The sequence below is a fragment of the Tachyglossus aculeatus genome, chromosome 14 (genome assembly GCF_015852505.1).
Source record: "Tachyglossus aculeatus isolate mTacAcu1 chromosome 14, mTacAcu1.pri, whole genome shotgun sequence".
NCBI lineage: Eukaryota > Metazoa > Chordata > Mammalia > Monotremata > Tachyglossidae > Tachyglossus > Tachyglossus aculeatus.
The window spans coordinates 4,461,232-4,484,544 of record NC_052079.1 but is presented as its reverse complement, the minus strand read 5'-3'; the positions used below and the strand labels follow the sequence as shown (position 1 = coordinate 4,484,544).

Sequence of the window (23,313 nt, the reverse complement as noted above, 5' to 3'; positions counted from 1 at the left end):
TTAGAAATCCAGTTGGTAATAATCACTGGTGTAACTCCTCTTCGGTTTTCTGCTGCCACGACGTGTTCGCTCTAGGTAGCACACTTTGGGCTTGCCTGTCCATTTTTCCTGCCTGTCCAGAGGCATTAAAACAATCAATCACCCTCCCCATTTAATTGCCATAAAACTAAGCTTCCTCTTTGTTAGAGTCGCCTGGGTAACCAAGATGAATTTTTCACCTCCGGGTCCCTTCAGCAAGAAATCACTACACTGGCTTTGCAACCCATGATGCTGTTGCTGTAGAAATAAATTTAATCCCTGCAGGGAATAAATAATAATAATAATAATAATGACATTTATTAAGCGCTTATTATGAGCAAAGCACTGTTCTAAGCGCTGGGGGGATACAAGGGGATCAGGTTGTCCCACGGGGGGCTCACAGTCAACCCCCATTTTACAGTGGAGGTAACTGAGGCCCAGAGAAGTTAAGTGACTTGCCCAAGGTCACACAGCTGACAACTGGCGGAGCCGGGATTTGAACCCACGCCCACTGACTCCAAAGCCCATACTCTTTCCACTGAGCCACGCTGCTTCTCTAGAATAGATACGACTTTATTAATGCAAAAGCTCAGATAGAGATACCTCTTCCTGGGAGACCACATGACCTTTGCATTAATCTGAGCCAGAATCCAATTTTATTTTCTAATGAACTAATATTTTCCAATATTCATTTTCTAATCTTTATAACCGATGTGCCATTATAAAAGCCTTTCATGCAAGTAAATTAAGAATATTAATGATTCTCATTTCCAATTAGAATCTTAGATTTGAGGAGACCCCATCACTGACACTGACACACACACTCTCTCTCTCTCTCTCTTTCTCCAATCACTGATGAATGAAAAGCAGCTTTTTCAGTCTAGGGATGCAGTTAAACAGTACCAGGGCCTGTTGGCTTGTAAAATGTCAATGCTTCTTTGGCACTATTTTCTAGCCCTGCATGTCAGGTGAGCCCTGAGTGGAAGCCCACTGTGGCCAGGGCACCTGTCATTTCTCTTTTGTACTTCCCAAGCATTCAGTGCAGTACCTTGCCCCCAGTGAGTGCTCAATACATGCTACGTAACTCATATTTACAGCTCCCTCAATCAGTCGGATTCACTGAGCACCTACTGTAAGCAGAGTATCGTATTTAACACTTGGGAGAGTACAACACAGTTAGAAGACATAATCCCTGCCTTTTAGGAGTTTATAGTCTTGTTGGGAGTGGAAGTCCACTGCGGCCAGGGCACCTGTCATTTCTCTTTTGTACTTCCCAAGCATTCAGTGCAGTACCTTGCCCCCAGTGAGTGCTCAATACATGCTACGTAACTCATATTTACAGCTCCCTCAATCAGTCGGATTTACTGAGCACCTACCGTAAGCAGAGTGCTGTATTAAACACTTGGGAGAGTACAACACAGTTTGAAGACATAATCCCTGCCTTTTAGGAGATTATAGTCTTGTTGGGAGTGGAAGTCCACTGCGGCCAGGGCACCTGCCATTTCTTCTTTTGTACTTCCCAAGCATTCAGTGCAGTACCTTGCCCCCAGTGAGTGCTCAATGCATGCTTCGTAACTCATATTTACAGCTCCCTCAATCAGTTGGATTTACTGAGCACCTACCATAAGCAGAGTACTGTATTAAACACTTGGGAGAGTACAACACAGTTAGAAGACATAATCCCTGCCTTTTAGGAGTTTATAGTCTTGTTGGGAGTGGAAGTCCACTGCGGCCAGGGCACCTGTCATTTCTTCTTTTGTACTTCCCAAGCATTCAGTGCAGTACCTTGCCCCCAGTGAGTGCTCAATACATGCTACATAACTCATATTTACAGCTCCCTCAATCAGTCGGATTTACTGAGCTCCTACTGTAAGCAGAGTACTGTATTAAACACTTGGGAGAGTACAACACAGTTGGAAGACATAATCCCTGCCTTTTAGGAGTTTATAGTCTTGTCGGGAGAACAGACCCAATTGGTCAATCTTCCACAGTGTATCGGGGGAAACTCCCCTCAAACCAACTCCCACCTTACCTCCATTTTCCAATAGATCTCCCAGGGTTTTTTCATCACATCAGAAACAGGGCTTGAAATGGCCACCGGGGATGGAAGATGAGCCCTCGGGGTGGCTGTGCCATTTCAGGTCTTCCCTGTGGCCACTACACCAGACCTCCATGGCTCAGGGCAGTCTCGGAGCGCCTGCACTGCTGCCGGGAAGAGAGAGAAGCGGAGAGATCAGTGACAGCATCAAGGGGGCAAGGAAAGTGACTGGCAGGATCAGAACTGGAATTGGACATTTCCCATTTGAACGAAAAGCAGCAACACTCAAGGGATAGAGTGTGGGCCTAGGAGTCAGAGGACCTGAGTTCTAATCCTGTCTCCACCACTTGTCGGCTGTGTGACCTAGGAGGACAAGTCACTTTTTTATGGTATTTAGGTGCTTACTATAATAATAATAATAATAATAATGGCATTTATTAAGTGCTTACTATGTACAAAGCACCGTTCTAAGCACTGGGGAGGTTACAAAATGATCAGGTTGTCCCACGGGGGGCTCACAGTCTTCATCCCCACTTTACAGATGAGGGAATTGAGGCCCAGAGAAGTTAAGTGACTTGCCCAAAGTCACGCAGCTGACAACTGGCGGAGCCGAGATTTGAACCCATGACCTCTGACTCCAAAGCCCGGGCTCTTTCCACTGGGCCACGCTGCTTCTCTTATTCTCTGCTTCTCTACTATGTACCAGGCACTGTTCTCGGCGCTGGGGTAGATACATGGGCTCACAGCCTTAATCCCCATTTTACAGATGAGGTAACTGAGGGACGGAGAAGTGAGGTGACTTGCCCAAGGTCACGTAGCAGACAAGAAATCCTGACTCCAAGACCCATGCTCTATTTCTCTATTTCAATAGATACGATTGATTGATTGATTTACTTATTTTACTTGTACATATCTATTCTATTTATTTTATTTTGTTAATATGTTTTGTTTTGTTCTCTGTCTCCCCCTTCTAGACTGTGAGCCCACTGTTGGGTAGCGACTGTCTCTATATGTTGCCAACTTGTACTTCCCAAGAGGGTAGTACAGTGCTCTGCACACAGTAAGCACTCAATAAATACAATTGATTGATTCTCTGTGAAAACGGGGATTACGACCACGTGCCTCATGTGGGACACAGACTTTGTCCGACCTGATTAGTTTACACTACCACAGTGCTTAGTACGGTGCCCGGCTCATAGTAAACAATTAACAAGTACTATTTAAAAAAACCCCAAAACCACTTGGCATTCCTGTTTTCTAACTCGGAGCTCGAAATAGCCAACTGAACAATGTCTGGCTGTTAGTCCTTTTCCTGTCGGGGGTCCATGGGGTCAAAACCACTCCTTTCCCAGGCGGGTTATCATCCCTGCCCATGTTGCGGGCCATCCTGGATCATGCTGGAGCTGAGAGACTGTGGTTCCGGGCTCCCCGGAGAGGTCACAGAATCACAAAACCAGAGATCCTTCTGATTCCCAGTCCCACGGTCTCTCCATTAGGCCACGCTGCTTCTCGATTTCTAGGGATCATTTTGTCCAAGTTCAGGTAAATAGCGATGCCGAAGGGGAGAGGGATGCCCGGTCTGCAGAACAGACCCGGGGTGGGGTTGGGCATGGATGGGAAAGGTAGCAGTGTGGTCTAATGGAAAGAGCGTGGGGCTGGGATTTAGGACACTCTGGTTCCAGGCCTGGATTTGAAGAGCTAATGGACCTAATTTTGTCTCTCTTCAGCCCCACCCGGGGAACTCTTAGCGCTTTCCAGCCCTACCTGGACTCTCCTGGGTGTCACAGGAGACAGAGCCGGTTGAAGGCTGGAGCTATTTCTCCCTCACAAAACTCAGCAGCCATGAGGGGAGAAGAAGGAGGGAGTTGCCCCATTCACCCTGTGCACTCATTCATTCCTTTAGTGATATTCACTGAGCGTCTACTGGCTACCATGGCTCAGTGGAAAGAGCCCGGGCTTTGGGGTCAAATAATAATAATAATGGCATTTATTAAGCGCTTACTACGTGCAAAGCACTGTTCTAAGCCTGGGGAGGTTACAAGGTGATCAGGTTGTCCCACCTGGGGCTCACAGTCTTCATCCCCATTTGACAGATGAGGGAACTGAGGCCCGGAGAAGCGAAGGGACTTGCCCAGAGTCACCCAGCTGACAGTTGGCAGAGCCGGGATTTGAACCCATGACCTCTGACTCCAAAGCCCAGGCTCTTGCCGTGGGGCCTGGGGGTGAGGGGACTCAGGGGGCTGGGGGGTGAGGGGAATGGGGGGCTGGGGGTGAGGAAGTGAGGGGAAAGGGGAGAATGAGGGTGAGGGAGTGAGGGGAATGTGGGGGGCTGGGGGGTGAGGGAGGGACTTGGGGGCTGGGGGCGAGGGGAATGAGGGTGTGAGGGAGCGAGGGGAATGGGGGGCTGGGGTGTGGGAGTGAGGGGAATGTGGGAAGCTGGGGGTGAGGGAGCAAGGGGAATGGGGGCCGGGGGTGTGGGAGTGAGGGGAATGTGGGGGGCTGAGGGTGTGGGAGTGAGGGGAATGGGGGGCTGAGGGTGTGGGAGTGAGGGGAATGGGGGGCTGGGGGTGTGGGAGTGAGGGGAATGTGGGGGGCTGAGGGTGTGGGGGTGAGGGAAATGGGGGGCTGGGGGTGTGGGAGTGAGGGGAATGGGGGGCTGAGGGCGTGGGAGTGAGGGGAATGGGAACTGGGGGTGTGGGAGTGAGGGAAATGGGAACTGGGGGTGTGGGGGCGTGGGGAATGGGAGTGTGAGGGAGTGAGGGGAATGGGGGACTGGGGGTGTGGGAGTGAGAGGAATGTGGGGGCCTGGGGGTGAGGGAGGGAATGGGGGGCTGGGGGTGAGGGAGTGAGGGGAATGGGGGGGCTGGGGTGTGGGAGTGAGAGGACTGTGGGGGGCCGGGGGTGAGGGAGGGAATGGGCTGGGGGTGAGGGAGTGAGGGGAATGGGGGGCTGGGGGTGTGGGAGCGAGGGGAATGGGGGTGTGAGGGAGCGAGGGGAATGGGGGGCTGGGGTGTGGAAGTGAGGGGAATGTGGGGGGCTGGGGGTGAGGAAGCGAGGGGAATGGGGGTGTGAGGGAGTGAGGGGAATGGGGGGCTGGGGGTGCGGGAGTGAGGGATTTGTGGGCGGGACCGGGGGGTGTGGGGGCGAGGGACTGGGGCGGGGGCTGGGGCGGAGGGAGCCTGCCCAGGGCCTGCGGGGGCTGGTGGGCCGATGGCTCGGACCTCCTCAGGGCCTCAGGGAGGGCCCGGCCGGCGGAGAGGCGCCTCGCCAGGATGGGGAAGGAGGAGGACGAGGAGGAGGAGGAGGCCCCAGCCCCAGCCCCAACTCGCCCCGCCCCTACGGACTCCTGGTTCACCCTGGGCTTTCGGGGGCTGCGGTGAGTCCGGGGTGGGAATGTCCCTCTTGATCGTTCCAGTGTCCTCGCCCAAGCGCTCAGTGCAGTGCTCTGCGCGCGGTAAGTGCTCAATAAAGCTCACCTCCTCCAGGAGGCCTTCCCAGACTGAGCCCCCTCCTTCCTCTCCCCCTTCCCCCCGCCCTACCTCCTTCCCCTCCCCACAGCACCTGTATAGATGTTGGGACAGATTTATTATTCTATTTATTTTACTTGTACAGATTTATTATTCTATTTTATTTTGTTAAAATGTGTTGTTTTGTTGTCTGTCTCCCCCTTCTAGACTGCGAGCCGCTACTGGGTCTCTATATAATGATAATAACAATGGTGGCATTTATTAAGCGCTTACTATGTGCAAAGCACTGTTCTAAGCGCTGGGGAGGTTGCAAGGTGATCAGGTTGTCCTTCGGGGGCTCACAGTCTTCATCCCCATTTTCCAGATGAGGGAACTGAGGCACAGAGAAGTTAAGTGCCTTGCCCAAAGTCACACAGCTGACAGTTGGCAGAGCTGGGATTTGAACCCATGACCTCTGACTCCAAAGCTCGTGCTCTTTCCACTGAGCCACGGTATATGTTACCACCTTGTACTTCCCAAGCGCTTAGTGCAGTGCTCTGCACACAGTAAGCGCTCAATAAATACGATTGTATGAATGAATAAATACCACTGACTAAAGGAACCGAGCAGCCTCTGCCCCGAGCACGGAGCCCCCGGACCCCAGGGTCCCCGCCGAAGGCATCAATCTCAGCTTGGGGCTTCATCATCATTAATTGTGTTGATTGAGCACTGTACTAAGCGCTTGGGAGAGTACAACAGCTTTTTTTGTTCTGTTTTCTGTCGTGGAATTTGTTAAGCACTTTCTATGTGTCAGCCGCTCTGTGAAGTGCAAACTAAACAGGGTGGACACAGTCCTTGCCCCACATAGGGCTCACAGTCTTAATCCCCATTTTACAGAAGAGTAAACTGGGGCACAGAGAAGTTAATAGACTTACCCAAGGTCGCACAGCTGGCTTGAGTTGGTAGGCATGTACCCTCCTCACAAGGAGCTTATAGTCTAGAGAAGAGAGCAACCGACCAGCTATCCAATCAATCAGTGGTATTTATTGAGCGTTTATTGTGTGCAGAATGCTGTCCTAAGCGCTTGGGAGAGCACAATATTACAGAGTTGGAAGACACATTCCCTGTCAACGAGTTAGTCAAGAGGTTTAATGGCGAGTCAGATGAAGTTGCAAGAAGACAGGGATTTAAGCTGAGGTCCGGTGGTTAAAAACACCCCTGCTGTTTCTCATTTCACGGTCTACACTAGAGATTAAAAAATCAAAATGAAAGAAATGATACTATAACCTCAGCCAGCTCCCGGGTCATGCCAGCCAACTAGCTAGTGCCGGCAAATAGAGGAAGGGTAGAGTTTAATCACATTGGCCTGATTAACCCAACAAGTTTGTAAGTGGTCAGGCAGTTCGCTCTCTGATTATTTTTTATAATTTTTTTATTATCTAAAACCTCGTTTTACTGAAGAGCAAATTTTTCTTTCTAAGTTGTATCTGGTGGCTTTCAAACTCTTCAACAAAAACTGGGACATATATTGGTTTATTTAAGATGAAGGTGTAATTTGAGTACTTCCTCTCTCTCGCCTGGCTAGGTCATCCAGGTGTTAATAAAAAACATGGGCTAGTCCAGAAAAAATGATTTAAAATCTGTTTTTTTTTCCAGTTCCTTGCATGTTGAATTAATGTACTTTCACGGTGTTCAGTATTCCTTTTTGTCTCACTTAAACATGAGAAGCATGAATCCCAAGAGGCTATCTGAATTTTCCAGTAATGCTGTCCCCTGTCAAGGTTGAACTAATTTTTTTCATTAGAATTGTCTGGCATTTTGGGTCCCCTCACAGAGTCGCTTGTTCTTATCATTGGGTTCTTCTCCATTTTAAATCCTCCACAGAGACACTGATATTGAGCAGTTGAAAGTGTCTACATCCTGCAGATTGGACAACTCCATCAGTCAATCAAAATATTTGTTGAGCACCTATTGTGTGCAGAGCACTACGCTAAGCACTTAGGAGAATATAGTAGAATTAGTAGTCATAAGCCCTGCCCTTAGGGAGTTTACAGTCTAGAGTCCTGTGGTGTGGGGTATTCTCCAGTTTTTTTATTGTGGTTGCTAAAGTCCATTCCCCCACCCTCTGGGCCTCTGTTCACACATTCCCAATTGCTAATAGTAGTGATAGTTGTATTATTGAGCATCCCCTGGATGCTATGTGCTATACCTAGGAAAGCAGTCTTGATCTGTTGCCCAGTTGTACTTTTCAAGCGCTTAGTACAGTGCTCTGCACACAGTAAGCGCTCAATAAATACGATTGAATGAATGAATTTGGGCTGCAAGTTTCATCATTCTCATTTTATTCTAAAATAATTTCACCCTGGTTGCGCTGAATTGCTCAATCTCTCCTCTTGATCGCTTGTGGGATATAATGGCTTTCCACTTGTCAAACTTAAATTTCTTGAGGCATTTTACCATCTGATAGGATCTCAGTTCTCTCTGGGGAAGAGACTTTGAGGTCTAGTAGCTTGTCTTTTTCATGTGCTTACTAAAGTTGGCTAATAATGATTATTATTCAATGTTGGTTAAGTGGAGTGTCAGGCACTGAACCAAAGAAGAGACTTCAATTCCTGTTCTCTGGGGACTTACGTTTTCTCTCGCTGTTGCTGTCCGGAAGCAGGTTCTGGGACAAAAATCACCTGGACTGGTGTTGGTCTAGTGGTGGAGAAGATGAGTTTTCCATCTTTATCGTCCCCCTCGAAGAGAGAGCTCAAATGGAGGGTGGGGATTTTTTTTTATGCCAGGCACTTTACTAAGCACTGGGATAGCTACAAAATAATCAGATTAAATACAGTTGTTGTCCCACATGGGGCTCCCAGCTCTAATCCCCATTTTAAGATGAGTTAACTGAGGTACAGATAAGTCAAGTGCCTTGCCCAAGGCCAAACGGCAGACAACTGGAGGAGCTGGGATTAGAACCTTTCCCCTCTGCTGTACTTTCCCAAACTCCTAGTACAGAGCTCTGCATGCTGTAGCTCTTCAATGATTAAGTTTCATGAAAGAAGTGAATGTTCAATAGTTAGTTCTTCCCTAACAGGTCTTTTTTTTTAATGGTATTTAGGTGCTTACTATGTGCCAGGCACTGTATTAAGCACTGTGGTAGAAACAAGCAGATCCAGTTGGACACAGTCCACGTCCCACATGGGGCTCACAGTCTTAATCCCCATTGTACAGATGGGGTAACTGAGGCCCAAAGTGAAGTGACTTGCCCAAGGTCACACGGCCGATAAGACCGATGATCGGAATGGGAAGCCGTGACCCCTTTGACCCCATGGGATTGAACGGCTGAGTGTATGTGGCTGGGCCACCTCATTCCAGCTGTAAATTATGGCCTCCTCCTTGTGCTGATGTGGCCATATTGCCCAAAGGGCTTTCCGCCACTACTAAAATGTTTATTAGTGACGGATACTCATTAGAAGCCAGCTAAGCAATTGTAATAGGGGGTTTGCACATTTATTTTCAAATCAGCTTTGCTGTCTTGAAGCGGTTCCACCACTACTAAAGTGTTTATTAGTGACGGATACTCATTAGAAGCCAGCTAAGCAATTGTAATGGGGGTTTGCACATTTATTTTCAAACAGCTTTGCTGTCTTAATAATAATGGCATTTATTAAGCGCTTACTATGTGCAGAGCACTGTTCTAAGCGCTGGGGAATTTACAAGGTGATCAGGTTGTCCCACATGGAGCTCACAGTCTTCATCCCCATTTTACAGAGGAGGGAACTGAGGCCCAGAGAAGTTAAGTGACTTGCCCTAAGTTACACAGCTGCCAAGTGGTGGAGATGGGATTTGAACCCATGACCTCTGACTCCAAAGCCCGTGCTTTTTCCACTGAGCCACGCTGCTTCTCTAAAACGTTCTTCAAAACGCTTGTCTTGAAGCGTTTCCTCTGTTCTTATAGGATCGGTGTCGGATTCTGAGTCCGACACTGAATCCTTTGGGCCCCCAAAGCATGGTGGTCTGGGGTCTCCCAGAATTGGATGCGGGTGATCATCCATCCCTGAGACTTTTCCCTGCCACCCTGCAGGTTCTGCAGGGGCACCAAACACTGGAGAATAAACCCCCCCTGAAGGCAGGGACCAGATCTTTTGAGAAGCATCATGGCCTAGTGGATAGAGAACAGGCTTGGAAGTCAGAAAGTCGTGGGCTCTAGTCCTGGCTCTGCCACATGTCTGCTGTGTGATTTTGAGCAAGTCACCTAACTTCTCTGTGCCTCAGTTACCTCAATCTGCTCAATCCGCTGCAAACCACCTGTGTGTCTCCTGGTCCTTTTGCCCACATGGCCCAGCAGGCTGGTTCGTCTGCTGCTCTTCCTCATCTGTGGTATTTCCCGAGCACCCACTGATCACAGGGCACTAGACTGAGTGTCTGGAAGAATAAACCAGGAGCAAAATAATAATAATGATAATGGTATTTGCTAAGCGCTTACTATGTGTCAAACACTCTTCCAAGCACTGGGGTACATACAAACTAATCATTTTGGACACACGTGAGGTTCACAGTTTTAATCCCCATTTTCCAATTGAGGTGACTGAGTCCCAGAGAAGTGAAGCAACTTGCCCAAGGTCACACAGCCGACAAGTGGCCGAGCTGGCATTAGAACCCACGCCTTATGACTTCCAGGCCATTGCTCTTTCCATTTGGCCGTGAAGTTTCTCGATCAGTCCCTCTGCACAGGCTGAAACCGAGTCCTGCCCCATTATTTTTCTTAACGAGCTGGAAAAGTTGATGGCGGTTTCTGCTCTCCAGAGCTGGAGTTTCCTCAGCCAAGGCTAGCAGTCCCTGGCCTCCTATCCCAATTGAATCCAGCTACTCCAACGGCTTAGAGGGCATTTTTTCTGGGGGGCTTGGCAGTTGGGCCCCTGAGGATTGGGTCTGTTTGCTTCTCCAGTCATTACTGGATCATTGGCCCCCTTTTAGAGGGCCAGGAGCCCTGGGGGGCAATGAGTCCAGCAGCCTTGCCCAGGGGAGGGCAGAGACACCCGTCTGTGAGAGCAGGTCCTCCTCCTCTCTGCCGCTGCCTCCCTCGGCCCAGCATGACATTCCAGGAGGATGTTTCAGTCTCTCCGTGCTGCAGGTGTCTTTCTGAACCGTTCTCCCATTATTCACTAGGCAGGTGAGGTGAGGTACACAGGAAGGGGAGGTGTATGTGGGGGGTGGGGGGCAAAGTGACAAATGAGAACTTGATGGTGATGTGGCTTGTTTACGGAGTCATGTTTTATAAAGACTCACAGCTCCTGCCCACAAGAGCTTTCAGTCCCGCAGAGATAGCTGACTAGGAAATAAGGAACTACGGCAAAGAACACTTCCATTTGTCCCCCTGCCTATCTTTAACTTATTTTAGCATCTGCCTCCCCCACTAGATATTGTAAAGTGAGCTTTCAGTCCCACAGAGATAGCTGACTAGGAAATAAGGAACTACAGCAAAGAACACTTCCATTTGTCCCCCTGCCTATCTTTAAATTATTTTAGCATCTGCCTCCCCCACTAGATATTGTAAGGTCCTCGAGGGCAGGGATTGTCTACTTACTTTCTTAGTGTCTACCCTACCCTATTGTAGTCGCCTGAGTGATTGATTGATTACCAAATTGAAAATTGTCCCCTGTTGGCAGGGCCTTCCAAGACGTCTTCCCCAGCCACCCTTTTATCTTTGAATTCCAGCACTGTCTCCTCACCCACCCTCAGGGACAGGTCATTTTTCCAACTCGGTTGTACTCGGTTAGTACAGTGCCCTGCGCACAGTAAACACTCGATGAATACCACTGATGATGGTGATGATTTTGCCTAAAGTCACCCAGAATCCCCACAGTCAGGCTAAAACAAAAGTGCAACTCCTAAAGATGGCAAGAGGTAGAAAGATTTTGAAAAACCTTATGTATTTCATAATCTCTTGCAGGTCCTTCTCATGCTCAGTGCCAAAACTTAGAAGAAAATTTGTGAAGCTATATGACACTGTAATGAAGTCATTAAAGGATCATTTCTTCCCTTCACTGATGGAGAAGCTGGTCTTCTTTAACTTTTGTGAGTATGTTCCTGTTGTGAATGACTAAAAACTCAGCAAGCGTGTTTGGTGTTTCGTACTGAATAAAGAATGTATTTCCTGGCTGTGAAGCCCCTGCAAAATGTAGAAGATAAAGTGACCTGTGGGACAATATTGTTTAGTGTTAAACTGTGGCTTTGAGTGCTATCGAGGAATCACTTGGTATCCTTGCCATCTGCCTGTAGGAACAAAGTAGCTGAGGGGAGAGAGAGCCAGAAGATCTGCTTTGGGCAAAGGAGAATAATGGTCGGGTTTGCCTCTGGAACAGATATTTTCTCCTAATCAGAGGTGGCTGAATTCTCAGGTGTAATCCAGAAGGGGTGTCCCGTGCTCGGCTCTGAGAGGTGAGGTGCCCTTTGCTTCATAGAAGAAATCTTGCATGGAGGAGGGAGGCTGGGGAAGATTATGTTGATCCCAATCCAGCACCTTCCACTCCATGGAAAAAGTCTTGGGCAGAACGGGGAGGCCGGGAGAGATTATGTTGATCACAGTCCCGGTTTGGTGGCAGTTTCCAGAAGCATTGGCATGCTCTAGCAGGTTGATGCTGAGAAGCAAGTCAGTAAGAGTTAGCGATATCAGTAGGAGTCCACTAGAGTGCTTTCCACCTAATGGGTGCTTAGTAAATACTCTATTAATACTGCATGGAGGCAGCTTTGTTGCTCCACATTTCTCACGGTTTCCCCCAGTCTGTGCAGTTCTCTGTGGCATTCATTCAGTAGTATCTAGTGAGCACCTACTGGGTTGCACAGCACTGTACTAAGCTTTGGGAAAAGCAGATTATACAGAGTCCCCGATCTCCCCTGCCCCTCCCAAGAGGGTTCTTCTCTGCTGTAGCCACACTCCCAGCGGTAGCAAACAAGTCACAAAAGAAAACTAGCTTTCAGCAGTTTCTACCAAGTTCTGGTACAGGTAAGTGATTTTATTTTCTTATCTCCTTCCCTCTCATCTTAAGTAAGAAAAGGTTCAGTTCTAGGGTACTTTATGCTGAAATTTGTTCTTTGGTGAAATTGAGGCAATCATCAAACAATGGCTTTTCATCCTCTTCACATTTTGTCTGACCGATCTGTAGCCCGGACCCGAGGGGTGGGAGTTCAGCAGCCGGTTCAAGACAGGAACAACTTTCCCTTCCATTGTATTTGAGATCAGCACAGTAATGATTTCCTGTTTTCCAGGGAATGCCCCCTTTCTGGCGAATCTGAAGAATCCCGAATCGCGGATTCCGCATACAGTGAACTTCTACGTGAGGCCTGAGCCTGGGGTGACCTTGGGAGTATGGTGAGTGTGTCTGTTTGAGCAGTGAGATTCCCATAGGAAATAATAATAATTATGGTACTTTTTAAACACTTACTATGTGCCAAGCACTGTTCTAAGTGCTGAAGTAGATACGTCCATCAGGTTGGACACAGTCCCTGTCTCACATGGGGCTCACAGTCTAAGTAGAAGGGAGTAGGGGTTAATCCCCATTTTACAGATGAGGTAATCTAGGCACAGAGAAGTGAAGTGACTTGCCCAAGGCCACAAAACAGACACATGGCAGAGTCATGATTAGATCCCTGACCCTCTGATTCTCAGCCCAAGCGCATTCTCTTTCCACTAGACCATGCTTCTTTAAGGTAGATGTGTGCCTTATGGAAAAGTTGAGGTTAGTGGGGAGTGGGCTGCTGAAAACCCCCCAGATATTGATGACCCCAAGACTAAGTAAGACGAGGCAAAGGCAGTGGGCAATCTGGAAGGACCCTTATCGCCCCTCTCTCCTTTCTTCTCTTCCCTGAAACCCCCGGTTTCTGGAAAAGAGCTGGATTCTGGGAGAGACCACCCCTAAAGCTTGAAATGGGGGAGGGAGGACTAGAGGAGGGCTGCTTTATTCCCTACAGAGATGATCATAAAAAATATTCACAAATAGAGTAATCAAAATCGACACTTAGGCTTTCAACTGAATAAACGTCTAAATGGGTTTACGTAAGTTCTCAAGGGCTAGAGATGGCTGAGAACTTTCCATTATATCCCATCCTTGATCTTCAGGCACACTGTCCCAGAAAGCAGGGGGGAAGAAGCCAGAGGGAAGGACCTCAGATGGTACGAAGCAGCCCTCCGTGACGGCAACCCGATTATAGTTTATCTCCACGGCAGCGCGGAAAACAGGTCAGCAGGCTCTGCGGGGAGGGATTGGAGCCTGGCAGCAGACTTGGGGGAAAGAAAGGGGAGGTCGTCACCATGGGCTAGAGCCATGCGAGGCTGGGCCTACTAAACGGCTGTGCTCCTCAGGGTTCCCAGGGGTCTCCTCACCTGCAGATACCATCCTCTATTCTAAATGTGGGATCATTCTATAATGTGGAGGACTGGGTACACCGGTCAAATGGAAATTTGTGTAGTTCTTAGCAGAGGCTGGTCATGGCCCATCTAAGTGCTGTGAGGTGACCCATGGTTTGACAGAAATAGGAGAAAGCCGACAGGAAATGGTTGAGGCCATAAGGCCCAGAGATGGTGGACGGAAGGTGGTGAGGGAAGGAGAGGATCTGTGGGAATAGTGACCATTTGAGAGGTCAGGGTCACGTCTCTAAGAGGAGCAATCTGCAATAATATTCTTGAGGGAAGACTTGAATAGGAACTGGAGACCCTGATTTCTCAGGGCAGGGGTTTCCATGTTCTCCCTGAGTCCTTAACAGCTTTGTGGTAAAAACGTCACCCAGAGTTCCCTCCTTTCTCCTGCTTCACAGGCAGAGCCGCCACTGGGGCTGTAGAATTAGGTCAGTCGATGACTATCAGCCCTGGTGTTGTCATCTGCGGCTAGAAGGGGCGGCCACAAGCTCAGGAATGCAGGTGGCTTCAGAAATCCAGAACTTCCCACTTCTCTGCCTCTAGCGAGTCAAGGTGAACAACTTTGCTTCCCTTCTCCAAGTCTTTACCAGTCTGCAGCTCTCACAAGGGCTTACATATGTGGAGTCCTGGAAAAACACCCAGCTAGTTCTCACCCGTACACAAAGCTGCCCAGTCTGAAAAAGTGCTCCAACAGCTGGGACAGAGACACTGTTCACGGGACTCTGAGGGAAAGTACAGGTGTCTTCTCTTGTCTGGCTGTCAGTTCCCTATGCTTTCAGAATGATTGGCTTAATGACGGGGCAGATGGTTTTGGTGCTTCAGTATCTCTGGAAAATCCTACAGGAGTATGAGGGCAAACTCAAGTGAGCCGCCATTTTGGTTCAGCCTCATCTTTGTCCTCTCTCCCTAGTGATTGATGGTTGCAGGCTCATCAACATGCTAAATTGATTAGGTGACTAATTTCCACCTCTGATGAAAATCTTCCCCAGCTCTTAGCCCTTAGCTTTTTCTGAGAGAGTGTGTGTGTGTGTATGTGCATGTGTATAATTCTTAGAAATGAGTTTTTTGACCCTCCAAAGTACAGAGCTGAATTAACTGTTTTTTCTGCTCTAGAACAAGTTTCCCAAGGTGAAGATGTTATTAAAAACCAGATTAGACCATGCAGCACTATAAAACTCAGGAAAAGATAACTCTTGATCTCTGAGTTGTGAACTGGCCATCCCTTCACCGCTGGGCACTTGTCACCAAGGAAGCCTGCAGAGTCTGGGCCTTCACAGTTCCAATGAGGCAGATGTAGGGGTTGGTCACCCACGCTGATCTCACTTTGAGCTGTGAAGAGGCCAGTAGCACGACTACCTTCGCTTTGCCCTTTTCCCTCTCCTCTCTCCCATATTCAGTCAAGAGCAGATTATCTCTGGATATAATAATAATAATGATGGTGTTTGTTAAGTGCTTACTATGTGCCAAGCACTGTTCTAAGTACTAAACACTGTTCTAAGATCCAAACTGAGGCTAGAGCAAAGGTTCAGTTGAGAGCAGATTATCTCAGGGCTGACTGGATATCCAAACTGGGTACAGCAAAGGCTGAGCCAAAGTGGGCTTCAGGCTGCCTGGGAAAAGGGAATACTATGAGTCTTTTTTTAAAAAAATGGTTTTTGTTAAGCACTTACTATGTGCTAGGCACTGTACTAAGCTCCGGGATAGATGTAAACTAATCTGGTTAGACACAGTCCCTGTCCCACATGGGACTCACCGTCATAATATCCATTTTATAGAGAAATGCAGAGCTGGGTTTAGAGCCCAGGTCCTTCTGACTCCCAGGCTTATCATCATCATCAATCGTATTTATTGAGCGCTTACTGTGTGCAGAGCACTGTACTAAGCGCTTGGGAAGTACAAGTTGGCAACATATCGAGACAGTCCCTACCCAACAGTGGGCTCACAGTCTAAAATAATAATGGCATTTTTAAAGTGCTTACTATGTGCAAAGCACTGTTCAAAGCCCTGGGGTGGGGGGATACAAGGTGATCAGGTTGTCCCATGTGGGGCTCACAGTCTTAATCCCCAGTTTACAGATGAGGTAACTGAGGCTCAGAGAAGTTAAGTGACTTGCCCAAGGTCACACAGCAGACGTGGCGGATCCGGGATTCGAACCCATGACCTCTGACTCCAGAGGCCGTGCTCTTTCCACTGAGCCACGCTGCTTCTCTCCACTAGGCCACACTGCTGGCAGAACGTCAGTGTTCCCAACCCGGCGCTAGTCTGGTTACTCCAACCCACTCATTTTGATTATTTCTTAAATCAAGATCCCTCCCGCTCCCCATCACTGCCCAAGCCCAAAATGGAAGTCGTTCTTATAACCCATTTGTCTCATTCTCTCTCTCCCTCTACAGAGCCTCCAGTCACAGAGTTAAGCTGATGAAGGTACCACTGGGCGGAGGGCCCTGAGATTCCTACTTCCATTAAACTGTAGCAGACGGTTTGCCCTAAAGCCTTATTCCCTTCCAACCCCCCGACATCCTTGAAGATGTTGGGGTTAGAGGAATGAAGCCAGGGGCGTGGAGGGAGCTTCTGGGGCTTCACACTTGCATATAGTTCACGGAGCAGAGAGGCCTGACGATTACCTGGGCTTTCACGGTTTGGTTTGGGCTGAGGGGGAGCCTTTAACCATCTCAAAGGAAAGTGTGTTTAGTTGAGGAGAACTTGGGTGTCAGGGGGCTGTGGCTTTTTCAGGTCACTCGGAGCGGGGCTTGTCTTGTCTGAGCGGGTTGGAATGACAGCCCTTCCTCCACCCCCTGAATCGAGTTAGCTAATCGGCCAGATAAACTCAGATGTTGGGCTCACCTCCAGGTCTTATCCAACTCCAAGATGATGCCAAATGTTTCAGGTTCCCCCGTCCCTGACTCACAGGAAGTTGGGCAAGCTAAGATGATCTGCCTATCTCCTTTCTCATTCCAATTAGGTAATTTCTCCACACGGTATGTCTATTGTCCTCCCACCTCTCTAGGTCAGGGGAGATATGGCAGATGTTAGGAGCTGTTTAGGTGCTCCCGGATGGTGGGGAAGCAAGATTTAGGGGAAATGGAGGGGGTGATGCCAGCTGTTTCTTCTCCAACCCACTGCTTGTGCCTTTTCCCTCTCAGCTCTGCCAGACTACACCCCTCCCCGCTTTCCAAGCCCTTCTACATTGTCACTGCCTCCACGAGGCATTCCTGGATTAATTCCCCCGGCTTTCTGGCTCTGGCATCCTCTTGGCACTCGTACTTACGTCGGTTGAATTATACCTCTGCTAACGTGCTGTGTCGGTGACCGTCGGGCCGGGAGCTGGAGGGGAAGAGGCAGAAGGGCCAATGAGAAACCAGGCTGATGGGGGGAAGTTTGGACTTTCTCCAGCCTACAAAGTGGGGAGAAAGACAGCTTTCAAAGCCTGACCTTTTTTGCTATTCGTCAGGAGGAAGTAGAATGATGGATCCAGTTGAGGAATTTGGCTTTGGTGCAGGACTTAGACATGCTTGCTATGCTAATACTTCCTAACCTGTCCTCTAACCCATTCCATCCCCCGTCATCCTCCCCTCCCCGCCCCCACCACACACACACACACACACACACACACACACACACACACACACACACACACACACACACACACACACACACCCCCACCCCCAAACAAACAAAAAATACACTTTTCCAGAGAGCAGAGAATCCATCAGTGACTGTTCCCGGTGGGATCTGAGATCAGTCCGGGAACGCAGGGCAGTGTTGCACTCCCTCACTCACTCCCAAGGAACGGAGGTGAGAGGCCATGCCCGGGCTCATAGGACTGGACCTAGGCCATTGCCGTTATCGGGCAGCCCTTCCGGTGGTCTCTCAGGCCCTGACTTTGCTATGCTTCAGCGATAGGACTCTGCCCTGATCAGGCCTATTCTGGCCTCCTGGGCTGTTACCCAGTGCTCCCAGCCTCCCTTCCTGGAGGCTGTTCTTCTCCTTCCTGTTAGCATCCAGCTGACAGCTCTCTGTGGTGGAGACTGAACTCAGTCCCCCTCCGTAGCACTAAACCCACCCTCTGGGCCCCTGGCTATCACTAGGCAGGCCAGACTAGCTCTCTGCCAAGGCTGGAAGGAGAGCTTGTCTCTCAGAATCATGTGACCTTCATCCACATTCATCCATGCTCCATTTCTCAAGGCAAGCTCCAAGGAGACTTGAGGGAGGCTCTCACCTTGCACTACTCCAACCCCAGAAGCTGTAGAGTTGGGCCCCCCCCCCGGCTACTGACAGGATGGGGAGGATCCTGTCTCTCTGCTAAAAAGTGCAGGGCTGGGGGAATTCCTGCCCAAATCCTGTGTGAGTCAATACTGTGCGACTGGGTGCTGTCGGTTTGTTTCTTCCTCAGGTCCTGAGTGAAGGTGGCTTTCATGTGCTGGCTGTGGACTACAGAGGTGACTATTGATTAGCAGGCATCTCGCTTTGGCAGGGGTTAGCGGTGGTGGTGGTGGCTTTGAACTACCCCAGGAGGGGTGACTCTGGACTCCAACTTGCTTCCAGGCTTTGGGGACTCGACCGGCAATCCGACGGAGGAGGGGCTGACCACGGATGCTGTGTACCTCTATGACTGGGCCAAAGCCCACAGCGAGACCACTCCCGTCTGCCTCTGGGGTCACTCTTTGGGCACGGGGTAAGTGGGGATGGCTGACTGACTCTGGCCTGAGGCTGGAGGACGCGAGCCGTGGGCAACAGGTAGCATAAGGCCTGCGCCAAATGATGGGTGTCGGGTGTTCAGCTAGGACCCCTTTTAAAAATCCCCTTGAAAGACACAGGTTGGATGTTGGATTCTTGTAGTTTTTCTACTGGGCAAAGATTTCATAATCACGCCCGGTTCTCCTGCAAGCTGGGGCTGCCGCTTCCGCAAATCCTGCATTGCAGGAAGTAGGTCATGCGTTGGCCTCAGCCCCCACCCAATGCCCCACACGGGCGTTCGACAGAATCTCCCGGCTGCGAATGGGCCCGTGTCATCAGCAAATGTCCCCTGGCGTCCTGGTGGCATGAGCCGAAACACTTTGGGGGGAGTTGACAGTGGCAGACAGAGTGGAGCTCTCCTACACGGCCCCGTCTGACAGAGCTCGGGCTTCAGCCATGGTCGGGAGATGCTTTCGAATCCCCGAACCCAGCTTGAGCGGCTTACCTCTCGGCCACCCGTTGCCGAGTGGTTACAGACCTGTGAGCCTGCTGTTGGGTAGGGACTGTCTCTCTATGTTGCCAACTTGTACTTCCCAAGCGCTTAGTACAGTGCTCTGCACACAGCGCTCAATAAATACGATTGAATGAATGAGAGAAGCAGCATGGCTCAGTGGAAAGAGCATGGGCTTTGGAGCCAGAGGTCATGGGTTCGAATCCCAGCTCTGCCAATTGTCAGCTGTGTGACTTTGGGCAAGTCACTTCACTTCTCTGGGCCTCAGTTACCTCATCTGTAAAATGGAGATTAAAACTGTGAGCCTGCTGTGGGACAACCTGATCGCCTTGTAACCTCCCCAGTGCTTAGAACAGTGCTTTGCACATAGTAAGTGCTTAATAAATGCCATTATTATTATTATGAATGGTTGCTGGCTCTGGAGTAGCCTGAAGCCCAAGCACTTCCTTCCTTCCTTCTTTCCAAACAAACTTCCCGAGTCTTTTTTTTTTTTTAAAGTATTTGTTCAGTGCTTACTATACACCAGGCGCTGTTCTAAGCGCTTGGATGGATACAAGTTTATCAGGTTGGACCCAGTCCCTGGCCCATGTGGGGCTCACAGTCTCAATCCCCATTTTACAGATGAGGTAACCGAGGCACAGAGAAGTTAAGTGACTGGCCCAAGGTCACACAGGAGACAAGTTGCGGAGCCAGGGTTAGAACCCAGGTCCCCTAACTCCCAGGCCTGTGCTCTTTCTTGGGCCAATATGAGGGGGGCAGTCAGAGCCCCAGCAGACCCCCTCAGGAGCCGGCCTGGTGAACACAGCGTCAAAGGTCCCACGTGTCCAGTGGAGTCCCAGACCCAGGGCTGCGGTGGCCCAGGACGCCGGCCAGTGGACGTGCCTGCCTGGCTGAGGGTTTAGTGCAGTGCTCTGCACATGGCAAGTGCTCAATAAATATCAGTGATTGGGGCAAAGCTCTCTGAGGGAGGAAGGCACTGCCCAGCCAGACTGCCGGATCACACGATCTCTAACTTCTGGATGAACTTCCTTGCTCAAAAAGCCATTTGTAGATTGCCTTGTGCTGCTCCTCCTTCTTGGGCTGGGACTTCCCACAGAAGGGACCCCTTGTCTCTGGAAGGCCTCAGTTCTTAAGGGCCATCTGCCACTTGGAACTGTTCAGCTTCCTGTGAATGCTCTTTGGCTGTCACTCTCACCCTGCTGTTTGTTTGTTTACAGAGTGGCCACAAATGCCGGCAAAAGACTGGAAGAAAGTGGTAATTTTAAAATGCTTACAGGGTGGTTGTGGTAGGTGAAGAGAAAACAATCATTTTCCTTCTCAATCTAGCTGTCTTGGGCTTGGCTTTCCTTCGCAGCTCACACAAAATGGTGCTCAGGAAGCCTGAGACTTTTCATAACCCTCCGAATCAAACCCAGTCCTCACACTGAGCTTTGAAGTTCTTACCTAACTCGCCCCGTCTTACAAATCAGCTCTTCACCCACCCCCTCCAGCTTTTCTCATTCTCAGATGAACCTAACCCTATCTCTAATAACAACTGTGACATTTAGGCACTTATTATGTGCCACACACCGTCTTAAGCAATGGGGTGGATATAAACTAATCAGGTCAGGCACAGTCCCTGCCCAATGTGGGGCTGAGTCTAAGAGGGAGAATAGGAATTTCACCCATTTTACAGTTGGGGAAACTGAGTCACAGGAGTTGTTTTGCCTAAGATCATGCAGCAGGATGGCTTAGAACCCAGATCCTCTGACTCACTTCTCCCCACACTCTTCCCCCAGCCCTGGAACTCCTTCCCTCTGTAGGTGTGACAGATCACAGCCCCACATTCAAAGCCCTCCTACAGTCCCACCTCCCACAACAAGCCTCCCCCGATTAGTTCCCATAACCATCTTAGAGCAGTGTAAGGACAGAGCCATGACATTGTGAGCTAGTATCAGCTTCTCCGTCACTCGGCTCTGCCACTTGTCTACCGTGTGACTTTGGGCATGTCATTTCGCTCCTCTGGGTCTTGGTTACCTCATCTGTAAAATGAGGATTGAGTCTGAGTCCCACGTGGGACAGGGACTATGTCCAACCCGATTTTCTTGAATCCGCCCCAGGGCTTAGTACAGTGCACGGAACATATTAAGCGCTCGACAAATACCTCAGGTACTATTATTATTATTCTCTGTCATGTCTCTCCAGGTCGTCCCGCTGCTGCCATCATCCTGGAGGCTCCGTTTACCAACATGCGGGACGCGATCGTCAGTCACCCGATGTTAAAGGTAAAGATGTCGGGTTGTGGGGCTGGGCCGTAAACCGTACCATTCGACGGAGACCGGGTGTTGCCTCAAGCCGGAGAGTTTTCCGCTCTAGTCCAAGAAATCCCCAATGTTGAGGAAGGCAGAGAGGGTGGTTGGAGGCGGAATGACCCAAGCGTTTAGTACAGTGCTCTGCACACAGTAAGCGCTCAATAAATACGATTGAATGAATGAATGAATGGGCTTACTCCAGCTGGAGCATCTTATGTCTGTGGAAAAATCACCATTGGTGAGAGTGGAGCGTGTGTCTAGACTTATCCTGCAAGCACTAACTCTTTCCCCTTAGATGTACCACAATCTGCCAGGGTTTCTACACTTGTTCTTGGATGCCCTGAACAAGGATAAAATCGTGTTCCCCAATGACGAGAAGTACGTATGGCTCATGACCTTCCTTCGGGCACAGGCCTTGCTGGAAATATGAAGGCGGCTGTAGCCGGGGGATGGGGCTGAGAGCCTCCAAGTCGAATCTCAGTTTGGAGGGAGGGAGGCTGGGCTGGGGAGGATCTGAGCCAATGTGTTGCAGGAGTGGGAGGTGGCCTTGAGGTCCAGAGAAGACTTTGTGGCCTGGGGCATGGCTCTGGAGAGCATCCTCACCCTACCCTCTGGTTCAACTAATTCTTCCCCTCCTCCCCTCAGCGTTAAGGTTCTGTCTTCTCCCCTTCTGATCTTACAAGGAGAGGATGACAATATCGTGCCACTGGAACAAGGGAAAAGGGTAACTTTTTCTTTACCTTCAGACAAGATCCACAACCAAATTATAGGAAGAGGTGTTTAAATGTCCTGATTCTGCTGCTCTAGTAATAATAACAGTGGGCTTTTTAAGCACTTGCAAAGCACTGGAATGGATATAAACCAACCGGGGTTGGACACAATCCCTATTCCACACGGGGCTCAGTCTTACAGATGAGGTACCTGAGGCACAGAGAAGTGAAGTGACTTACCCAAGCTGGTACAGCAGACAAGTGGCAGGGCAGGGATCAGAACCCAGGTCCTTTTGAGTCCCTGGAACATGCTTTCTCCCGTAGGCCACACTGCTTCTCTCTCACTCTTCGTTGTCATTTCTGGTGCGGCCGATGTGTTCCTGACATGGGCTATATTTCCTTCGTTCCCCCTAGAAGACCCCTAGAAGGGGACTTGAGCAGGACAAGGTTCTTGGTCTCCCACCTTCATGAGCGATGAGCTAGATGTGAGAGAAGCCGTCTCTGAAATCTCCACATTAGAGAAAGGGTATGGTCTGAGGACTCCCTTCTGCACACCATGCCCCCACAGAGAGCTAGACTAGGCCCCATCTGGAGTCGGCTTCCTGAAAATTCCACCACAGGGCTTCCACAGAACAAGTGGTTTCAGGGAGACCGCACGTCAACGAGACCACATGTCTTTCTAATCGGGTTTCGGTGCAAAGTTACCATGCGTGAAGCTTAGTCAGGACCTGTAACTTTCCTCAACAGCTCTACGACATTGCCCACAATGCCTACAGAAACAAAGAGCGGGTCAAGATCGTTATTTTCCCCCGGGGCTTCCAGCACAACCTTCTGTGTAACAGTCCCAGCCTGCCGTGGATTGTGAGGTGAGACTGCTTAGCCAAATTTCTTTGCCAATTCTTTAAAGGCAATTCACTCAGTTTAAAATTCCTTTAAAGGAGCAGAAGGATGCACGAACTAACATGGAGCCTCTCTTGCAGGGATTTTCTGAGTGAGCAGTGGAAGTAACCAGGTGCAGTAGCTAAGTGGGCAGAGATGGGCCCAAGGTGACTCCGGACATTTGTATGTTTCCTCATATTGACCACCCCACTCAATAAATCACGGCTAAAACTAACCAACTGCTTTCGATAACTGTAGGAGTGCTTTTGTCTGCTCCTCCGTAACTGCTCAAAATGGTTGATTTGAGATGAATCATAGCAAATTTGGTACTTCTGTTCAGTT

General features: G+C 49.6%; 1 protein-coding gene across 1 annotated transcript; it reads left to right on the top strand.

Moving 5' to 3' along the window:
- Window positions 1-873: 873 nt before the first annotated feature.
- ABHD12B (abhydrolase domain containing 12B) lies at window positions 874-23,255 on the top strand. The gene is made up of 18 exons (XM_038756731.1): window positions 874-986; window positions 7,159-7,262; window positions 8,165-8,265; window positions 9,446-9,616; window positions 10,436-10,532; window positions 10,657-10,660; window positions 11,441-11,565; window positions 12,757-12,859; window positions 13,607-13,726; window positions 16,297-16,327; window positions 18,297-18,342; window positions 18,449-18,578; window positions 20,309-20,346; window positions 21,276-21,355; window positions 21,678-21,760; window positions 22,028-22,106; window positions 22,840-22,958; window positions 23,073-23,255. The coding sequence occupies exons 1-18, from the start codon at window positions 874-876 to the stop codon at window positions 23,098-23,100; spliced, it is 1,572 nt and encodes a 523-aa protein (XP_038612659.1). The 3' UTR covers window positions 23,101-23,255.
- Window positions 23,256-23,313: the final 58 nt, after the last annotated feature.

Coding starts and splice junctions, on each gene's coding strand:
- ABHD12B (XM_038756731.1), top strand. CDS start 874: ATGAATGAAAAGCAGCTTTTTCAGTCTAGGGATGCAGTTAAACAGTAC. Junction 20,347..21,275: donor CAAAAGACTGGAAGAAAGTG/GTAATTTTAAAA, acceptor ATGTCTCTCCAG/GTCGTCCCGCTGCTGCCATC. Junction 22,107..22,839: donor CACTGGAACAAGGGAAAAGG/GTAACTTTTTCT, acceptor TTTCCTCAACAG/CTCTACGACATTGCCCACAA.